Genomic DNA, 10,225 nt, shown 5'->3' with positions numbered 1-10,225 from the left:
GCACAGCAGATCTCTCCTGACTCACCCACTGCTCCCCTCAGCAGTGTTTCTGTAGATATATGCCTATCTTGATCCCTACTCTGTCTCTGGTGAATCCTCTCAACTCCCTCCTCCCCCACACCTCTGGCCTACACCCAGTTCTTGTAGTGTGTAAATAAATAAAAATAAAACTTTAAAAAAAATGAACTATTGATCTTCCCCTCCAAATCTATCCCATTCCTAGCCTTCTTTAGTTCAGATCTTGTCAAGTCCTTCCCACCTGCTCAGAGAAAAACCCTTGAAATTATCCTTAACTCTATTTTCTCTTTCTCATATCCCATAATTAATCCCACCAGCAAATCCTGATGTCTTTCCTTTCAAAATATATCCAGAATCCAACATTTTTCCTATGTCCATTGAACCCATGATGGTTTAAGCCCTGGTTATCTTCTGCCTAGAAAATACCTCAGTGGACCCTCGCTAATTTTCCTACTTCTACCTGTACCGTGCTCTACAGTCAACTCACAACTCAGCAGCTAGAGTGATCCTGTTACAATCTAGGTCAGGTCATGCTACTCTATTCAACTCTCCAGTGGTTCTGTGTTTTACCAGAGCGAAAGCCAAAGTTCCCACGATCTTAAGGCCCAACGTCATCTTCCCCTTCATCTTTCCATCACCTCTCTGAGTTCTTCCTCTGTGGCCCTCACCACTTCAGTCATGTTGCTCCGGTCCTGCCACCCCTTTGCTGTTCCTTCAACACACCACAGTCAGCATCTTTCTACTGACTTTTCCCTTTGCCTGGAACAAGCTAACTCCTTTAGATGTCGTGTTCTCAAAGAGATCTGCCCTGCCCTACATAAGACTGCAGTCCCTTCTACCCTATTCCCAGCACCTCAATTCCTCCTTCCCTTGCTCTTATTTTTTTTCTTAAGCAATTATTCCCCTCTAATGTGTTATCAGACTTGTATTTATTTTGTGCTTCCCCTAATAAGATACATATTTATGAAGGCAGGAATAATTCTTTTGTTTCCTCCACCGATGACTCCCAAGTAGCTAAACTAGAAACTGTTACACACATATATGCTCAAGCAAAATATGCTGAATGAATAAATGAATAGGAGCAATGAGGTCTGCAACTAGTAGGTGACAGTCAAGAAATGGAGTTGGTTCTTTTGTGCTTCAAACATCCGGCTCTATCTACCAAATGAATTTCAGAAAGAATGAGGAAAAGGATTCAAAGAAAATTGATTTGTGCCTCAAAAACAGTCTAGAGACTCTTTTAGAGGGTGGTGCCCATTTAGGGCTGGTCCCTTCTCCAGTTGCACCTGCACTGAGATGGTTTCAATGCACAATGGCCAGCCTAAGCAGTGATCCTGAGTCATTCCCAAAGTCCTCAGTTGTGGTCAGCACTGTTAATGTTTAAGGTGTGGAAATGAGAAACATATTGATAAGGATGTCTGTCAAAGAAGCATACAATGATGTCTGGGACTTGCCCACCTGGAATATTTAAAAGTCATTTCCCTATGAACTCAGACTTCTGTTTCTCTGAGGGCAGAGTGGTCATCTCGTTCACACTAGTTCTCCTGGTTTCTTCTTTTTTTTTTTAAGTTTTTTTTTTTTTTTTAAATTTATACAAGAGCTGGAATACAGGCCAGAGGTGCGGGAGGGTGAGAGGATTCACCAGAGACAGAATGGGGACCAGAACAGGCAGACAGACCAAAAGCACTGCTGAGGGGAGCAGCGGGCGAGGCAGGAGAGGTCTGCCCGCCATGTGGGAATCTCCCCGGCCGGCCGGGAATTGAACCCACACTGCAGAGGCTGCGGACAGCTTCACAGCGCTGCGCTCAACCCGCTGCGCCACCGGGGAGGCCCCCTCCTCCAGGTTTCTTATTTATAGTTTGTACATGAACCACATTCACCTGACAAGATTCCCTCTAAACCTACCCTGGATGTAGTGTCTTCCCATTTGCCACTCCCACTTCCCCACATGGGGCAAGCCATACTCTTCCTGAATTCTTTGAGAAGACTGTCCAAAACTTGGAGGCTAAAGTATTTCTTAGTCCCATTCTCTGACTCACATCAGCACCTGAGACCTGGGTTGGTCAAGTTGGTAGGTTACAGCACTTTACAGACATAAAAACGATCTTTGGAGGCTCTGAAACACCACAAACTTTGGGCTAATTCTTGGTTCTTCCGGAATCAAAGTAGCCTTCAGGACTTCAGAAAACAAGAGTTTACTTTCAAATAAATGCACACACCCCTGTGGCTACATCAAGACTGTTTCCGATAGAAATTAGAGTAAGAAAAGCCTAGTTCCTCCAACCCCATCCCATCCTGCGTGCCTCAATGGCAACAACTCTTGCCTCTTGTGTTTGTGTTCAACACAAGCATGCCCTGAACGAGGAATCAACAGAGAGTCCAAGCCAGAGGCAGTTGCAGGCTTGGGAAAGAGGCCAGAGAGGACACCCAATTTGGCCCTTCCCATTTAGGAAAATATCACCAGCTGGAAACCAAGGTTCATAACTGTCCTCATGGCTTTGTTCATAAGGCTCAAGGGGCAGTTCTCTTCATCTCAGTGGTGGTCCACCAACCAAGCACAGGAATGCTTCTCAGAAGTTTCTGGTTGAGTCCAGGAGCTGTGATGAGACAATCCAGAAGTTTGGAAGAAGGGATAGGCTACACCTAATTTTCTCCCCCTAAATGAAGCTGGGGGGACCAAGAATGATTGCCACACAGTTCCATCTTTCAAAAGGGCAAGCACTTTCCCTGAAAGCACTTTATAAAATACTTCCATTAATGTATTCCTTTGGTTTAAGACTTTCTCTGTTTTGAAAATGGAAATGCCCCAGAAAGGTCACAGACTGGGCCCTCATAGTTACCCATATCACAGAGCACACAGGCCTTCCATGTAACAGATTTCCTCCACCTACATCACTTCATTGAGACCTTGAGGGATTTTTTCCATGAAAAAAATCTGGTGCTTAAAGAACTTAAAAAGCAGGGTAAATCCTGGAATGGGACTGTGAAGTTCCGCTAACAAGGCAAACATACTGAGGGCCCAACTTCAGTGTTCAGGGCCCCCAGGGCTTTAGCCAGCTGCTGAGATCTAACCTAAGGAGACAGGCTGCCACACTGAAGTGGCACTTCTGTCAGCTGAAGGAGCACAGGGACCAGGGCTGGAGGCAGGGATCACATTGATGACTAATAACCTAATCGTGGAAAATTACAACTTCCTGAGCTGGGTCTATCACAGGTGGCCACAAAACCCTTTATGATGTGACCAAAAATTCCTCCTGCCACCACAGCCCTTGAAAATAGGTCAAAGACACCTTCTATGGAACTCTCAAAGCAGAGCTTAGTTTACAACTCTATGCCATTAGGCTGCAAACACTGGAACTTTGTGAGCATGTGCTTCTCCTTTCTGGGTCTGATGCCAGCCTGAACCATCAGTCCTGCGCTGATTAGTCCTCTTCAGAAGACTGATTGCTGCAGAGGCCAAAGAGAAGGTTGACTATTGTTTGCCCCGGGAATGTTTGTTTACAGTCTCTCCAGAGTGGAGGTGATTCCTCTTGCAAACCAACCAATACCTAGAGACCTGATCTTATCTCCCAGACTCCACTATACCCCAAAACAAGAGGGCAAAGAGTAGAATAGGCACTGGCAAAGACTTCAATTACACTTCTCCCAGTCTTCCAGAAGTCCATGCTTATGGCAGAGGCTCACACTGACTACTGCTTGTATCACACGTGCAGAGCTCTTCCCTGGAATGTTGGGCCTCCTGTTGGCAATATGATGAAAGGTTAGTACCTGACTTAGCTCTGATGCAACCTGCATTACATGTAGCCCTGGGCCATTTCCCTTAGTGTAGTGAAGTCTGGCTGCTTCTTTGAGATTAGGGTAGCATTCTCCATTTCAGGGGTTTTGTGGAAGCCCTGGGGAATGGAATAGCAGATGAAAATGGGTTTTGTAGACCTTAGTATAGGTGCTCAGGGATCCCCAGACTACTGTTTTCTGGGCTCAAAGCTTGGCAAAAACAGAAACCATTTGACTCTGGGGTGCCAACCAGTGGGATTTCACTCTCTCTGAGAGTTCTCTGCCTATTATTCTGCTTTTCTGTGTCTTCTGCTACCAGCAGGGGTCCCAAATTCCAGTGTTGAAAGCACTAATGGCATCTCTAGTATAATCATCCTAGGTCTGAGTGCCCTCCATTCTAAGAGGTTTGGGAGGGAGATACCCCATTACAATGCTTGCAATCCAAGAGGATAATCCCCTTGCCCCAGAAGCTTCAAATCACCTCTAGCCCAGGGCTCAGTCCAAGTAAGGATGGACAGCCCTGTCCTGACGGGACTCTCAGCGTCTCCAATCTGTCCTCACGAGGGATAAGAGGTACTAGGTCAGCCTGATCTACAGTCAGCCTGTGCTGAGTCACAAGAGTCTGCCTGGGGCTCAGGGCTAAAAACAATGACTCAGGCAGCCTGGAATCCAGGGAAAATCAATCCTGGCTTTCTACCCAAGTACACTGCCCAGCTGTGCATGAGTTCACACAGCTAGACAGTGACAAAGACAGTGGGAAACTGCCAGTTCCTTGTAGATGAGAGGAAAAGGGGGATGAGCCTTGAGTCTAAAACCACCCCTAAAGTATTCTTTGAAAACCCCATATCAGCTCATCTAAAATTAGTTTTCAGCATCTAAATCACTTCCTGTTACGGAAACCACAGGTCTGATGCTTCAGTCATCACCCTGCCTGCCTCTAGGGGGTGGGGGCAGATAATGTAGGGTGGTACACAAAGAAAACTATAATAATCCAAAAGAGACACCACTTCCAGGAGTCCCTCACCCCTTCCTGCAGAAAGAGTGGCTAAACAAGGACCCCATATGGCTGATGCTACAGTGACCAGACTAGTTTGAGCACCCATACACAAGCACGCATGCACATAAACACACACACACATCCCTGCATACATGCCTGTCCATGGAGGTCAAAGCCTTCACCATTACTAGAGAGAGACAACCACATGCACAATCTAAGCACATCACCACTGTGCCCCTCTAAGCCTGGAGTCACGTACAGAGGAGGGCAGGTGGCTGGCTGCTTGGAGCACCTGCAGCCTCCACTTTCCTTGTGGCTCCAGCTACTTTATGCCTAAAAGGCTCTGGGCATGGTTAGTCTAGTGCTTAGTGCTTTGCCCTTGTTTTTTATTTTAGCCAACTATTTATAGTAGTAATGCCATGGGAGCATCCTTCATAAGATCAAAGAATATACCAAAAAATTATAGCAAATGTATTTTAATACTAAAACATTAGGTGAAAACATTAAAGGAAGGAATAAGACAATAACAGCTGTTATCTATGCTACTAAGTCCTAGGCAGAGCATTAAGAAAAATAGTTATAAGGATTAAAAAAAATGACTATTTAAATATAAATAAGGAATTTGTTACCACTTGCTGTATATTTAATGATTTATATGTTAGCTGTTCAATCCTAACAACCACTTTATGAGGTAGGCATAACTATCACACCCATTTTTACAGATGAGGAAACTAAATAATAAGGAAGTTGAGATACTGAGTTAGTAAATGGCAGAACCAGAATTTAAATCCAGGTAGTCTGACTTCATAGCGTGTTCTTCATCATTATATTATATTACTCTGTGATGATGCGAGGCTCTACACAGAAAACCCAGGAGTTGAGTAATGTGATCAGATACGTGATTAACTACCAAAAAATCAGCAGCTTTTTCAAAGACCACAAAATTTAATTCTCTTCCAATTAGTCTATCTCAACTACTATCTCAATTCCACCAAAATCAAAATCCCTACAAAACTTCTCATAGATCCTGATAGATACTAAAATTCATGTGAAAGAGTATTTGAGATCATTTTAAAAAACTAGGGTGGAAGATTTTCCCTATATGATAGAGTGTGTTATAGGGGAACTGTGTTTAAACAGTGCAGTACTGGTTTATAAAAAACAAACAAGTAAATTAATGAGCCAGAGAACAGTCCAGAAATAATCCCACATATTTATATGATTTATAGAATGGGAAAAGTTCAGATTTAGGGATCTAGACTTGGTGGATGATAATGCTGATTGATTCCGTTCAAAATTGCCTTTAATTTGGTTTATTCTTGACAGTTAATAATTAGGAGCACAAAGGATATTCATGACATGAGGGAGTTGTGGTTTCTCATTAACCTTCTTGTTTTCTCACAAGACATTCCCCAAGTTTAATGGGATTGCAGCCTTCATAGAATATGTCTACCAAGTCAGAAGAGCCCAGAAAAGCAGTCACTGCATTTTACAATCCTAGCCATGTTAGCAACAGGAACAGCTAATACCACCAAATGCGATGACTCTGCTCTTCAGTAAGCCACATCACACAGACTTATATGCATATTCTAGGTCTTCATAATTCTTGTCACAAGTATTTTAGGCAATCTAACCTTACCTAACGGTAGAGTCTTAAGAATTTTCTGCTCATGTTTACTTGGACCTTTCAAAGAATGGGCCTGAATCTACCACAAGTGGTGAAACAGATGAATCTGAAAATAAATAGTATTGAAATAATTGTTATTAAACTAACTTGACATACTTTTAGTTTTAAGTAAAAAAAGAACAACTCAAATTGGCTTAAACAATAGAGAAAATCTACTGGCTCATGTAAAGGAAATGCCCAGAGGTACATTGGATTTCAGAAAAGGACTGATCCAGCAGATCAAAGATGTCAGCAATAACCTGGTGTCTTTTGCTCTCTGTACTGGCTCATCCTATAGCTAGCTTTTCCTTGAGGGAAGAAGATGATGATCAGTGGCAACTGAAACAGTCAGTACTAAAAAGAAAGCCTCCTACTCAGAAGCTCCCATCAAATGTTAATTCATTCATTGTGGCCCCCAAAGGGTCATTCACCACCTGAACCACTCATGACCTAGGGGGGTGGAATGCATTCACTGACGTAAGCAAAGTAGTATACACTTTACGAGATGACGGTAAGACTGATCCACATAAACCACACAACTGGGAAATTCAGAATAGTGTTATCAAGGTAAGACAAGAATAAGTACTGGGGAGATGATTATTTCTTAAGAGGAAAAATAAAGCTAGATCCCTAATCTCACCATTCACAAAAATAAATTCATATATATTAAAGCCTTGAATATAAAGAATGAACATAAAACAAAAATAGAGGTCTCATGTGCCCTGTCTTTAAAATACACTACAAAGCTGTAATAATTTGAATAAAAGCAGACACACAGATCGACTGGAAGAACTGAGAGCCTAGAAATAAATCCATACATATATAAAGAGTTAATTTATGACACAGGAGTGAAGAGCATACAATGGAGAAAGAAAAATCTCTTCAAATAAATGTTGGGAAAAATAGATAGCCACACCTAAAAAACTGAAACTTACACCATACACAAAGATTAATTTAAAATGGATTCAAGACTTGAATGTAATATCTGAAACCATTAAATATATATAAAATAAAACAAAGGCATTAAGTTCATTGATACTGGCCTTAGAGACATCTTTGGGGATTTAACTCCAATAGCAAGGGAAACAAAAGCTAAATAAGCCACCATGACTACATCAACTACAAAGTGTTAGCATAGTGAGAGAAACTACCATAAAACAAACAAACAAACAAAAAACCAAAAAACAAAAAACAACAGCTACAACAATAACTGAATGGGAGAAGATATTCACAACTCACACAAGAGGTAATACAAAAAATATATAAAGAACTCATACAATTCAACAACAAAAAAACAATCTGATCAACATATGGGCAGAGGATCCAAACAGAAACTTCTCAAAGAAGACATGCAGATGGCCAAAAGTCACATAATATGTGTTCATTATCACTTATTTTTTTAAAAAAGATTTATTTGTTTTTGCATACAAGAGCTGGGGTACAGGCCAGAGATGTGGGGGGTGAGAGAATTCACTAGAGACAGAGTGGGGAACAGAACAGGCAGACTGACCGATATACACTGCTGAGGGAGCAGTAGGTGAGTCAGGAGAGGTCTGCTGCGCCATGTGGGTTGCTCCCTGGCCAGCTGGGGATTGAACTTGTGCTGCAGAGGCTGTGGGCAGCTTCAAGGGTTGTGTATTAACCCCCTGCACCGCCAGGGAGGCCCCATTATCACTTCTTAAGGAAATTAAAATCAAGACCACAATGAGATATCATATCTGTGAGAACAGATTATATCAAAAAGACAAGGAACAATAAGTGTTTCAGGGTGTGGAGAAACAGCAACACTTAGGCATCATTAGTGGGGATGTAAACTGGTTAAACCACACAGAAAACAATCTGGAGATTCCTAAAAAAATTAAGAATGGAAATGCCATATGGTCCAGTTATTACACTAGGATTCAACCAAAAAAACATGAAAACACAAATCAAAGAGACATACGTACCCCTATGTTCACTGCAGCAGGACTTCCTTCCTTCCTTTCTTCTTTTCATCTCTCCCTTCTTCCCTCCCTCCTTCCCCTCTCTTTCTCATTTTCTTTTTCCTCCTTTCTCTCCCTCCCTCCCTTTCCTTTTTTTCAATGTAGCTTGAAAATATTCTTTGTTTTTTTAAGGTAGCATTAGTTTACAACACTATATAAGTTCCAAGATTACATTTTCTCACCACATCCACCAGCAAATGTCCAATCACCATCTATCACTAGACAATGAGCTCCCTCTACCTATTTCCTCCCCTATTTTCCTCTCTGGTAATAACTATTCTCTTGTCAGAGTCTAAGGGTTTATTTTTTGTTTTGTTTTTTTTTTCCTTTATATTCCACAAATGAGTGAAATCATGGTATTTCCCTCTTTCTAACTTATTTCACTTAGCATAATTACCTTAAGAAACATCCAAACTATTGCAAATAGCAAGATTTTATCATTTTTATGGCTGAGTGGTATTCCATTATGTATACATACCACATCTTCTTTACTCATTCATCTGTTGTCAGGTAAGTGGGTTATTTCCATATTTTAGCCACTGTGAAAAGTGTGCAGAATTATTTTCAATAGCCAAGATACGTAAACAACTTAAATTCTCATCAATGAATGAATGGCTATAGAAGATATAGTATATATAGCTGAGGGACTACTACCTTGGCTCTTAAAAAAATGTGAAATTTTGTAATTTGTGACAACATGGTTGGACCTAAAGGGTATTATGATAAATGAAATAAGTCAGATGATGAAGCCAAAGAAACAAAACAAACAAGCATTTAAAACAAAACAGATCCTGGTCACTCAATACAAGAAAACTTTGTGGATTCAGAACAAAACGCAAAAAAAAAAAAAAAAATTACCAATATTATATCAAAGAAAACTTAGTAAAAATCAGGTGTATTTCCAGGTCTATTCAGTTCTTTGTAGGAAATTTTTTTTACTCTCAATAGTTCCATCAATAGGAATCTGTTGAGGCCTTTACTCCCTATTTTCTCCAGAAACAATTTCTGTACCATATAACACTGCAAGGCAACAATCACCATTGACAATTTACATATGTATCAGGTATTGAGGGGTTATATACACATTTTAGAAAACCAATGTGAACATTTCTGTACATGTCAAAGTGTTTCCCATTTTCCCAAGTGACAATGTTTCCCTTCTAGTTTTACTCTACTAGGACATATTCATCCAATGCCTTTCCCAAGAGGAAAGGGAGAAATCTTGTGGAATGTCTCAGGAGCTCTACTGAGGTTCCACAAAATTTCCTTCTATCAACCAAATGACAGACAACCAAATTTTTACTTGATTTCTGGGAAGCTTTGCCATAAATATCAGAAAACAGCAGAAACAACAACATTCAATCTCCATGAAGGCACCAGCTTAGTTCAGTATTACAATGTTGACAATCAAAACATAACCTTCAATTTTTTTTCCTTTTTTTCATCTTTTTAAAAAATTTTTTTTACATCACTGTTCATTTTTAAACAATATGTGGTTCTCCCAACCCCCTCAGGTGTAGTCCCCATAGTTCCCTTCACCAATGCACCCGTGCACCATCAACTCAGTCCCCTGTGCTCCTCCCTCCCTCCCTCTCATCCCTCTCTCTCCTCCTCCCCTGCAGTATGTCTGTGATTTATAATTGTCCGTTTTTGCTTTGTTGTGTTTTGTACTGTTATTATTTTTTTACACTAATGTCTTGTTGGGTTCCCCTATATTCCTGCTATAAGTGAAACCAATGTTGTTTTTTTCCAGCAAAGCTAACTTGTGTTCACATTTTCTCTCCCCTT

General features: G+C 41.0%; 1 protein-coding gene across 8 annotated transcripts in view; it reads right to left on the bottom strand.

The window, feature by feature from the left end:
* The window catches only part of LOC119243497 (prolyl 4-hydroxylase subunit alpha-2-like), a 143,568-nt gene that overhangs the window by 72,262 nt on the left and 61,081 nt on the right, over positions 1-10,225 (bottom strand). The window contains exon 15 of one of the 8 annotated variants that reach the window (XM_054694434.1): positions 3,370-3,757. The exons of the other annotated variants lie outside the window; for them this stretch is intronic. Coding sequence (XP_054550409.1) covers positions 3,720-3,757 — 38 coding nt within the window. The 3' untranslated portion in view covers positions 3,370-3,719. Of the gene's footprint in view, positions 1-3,369; positions 3,758-10,225 lie in introns of those variants that run through there. 8 annotated transcript variants of the gene reach the window in all.

This window comes from Talpa occidentalis, unplaced genomic scaffold (assembly GCF_014898055.3).
Source record: "Talpa occidentalis isolate TD23 unplaced genomic scaffold, MPIMG_talOcc4v2.1 talOcc4.13, whole genome shotgun sequence".
In the NCBI taxonomy this organism is placed as follows: Eukaryota; Metazoa; Chordata; class Mammalia; order Eulipotyphla; family Talpidae; genus Talpa; species Talpa occidentalis.
The sequence above is the reverse complement of the archived record's forward strand: the minus strand, read 5'-3'. Positions and strand labels throughout refer to the sequence as shown.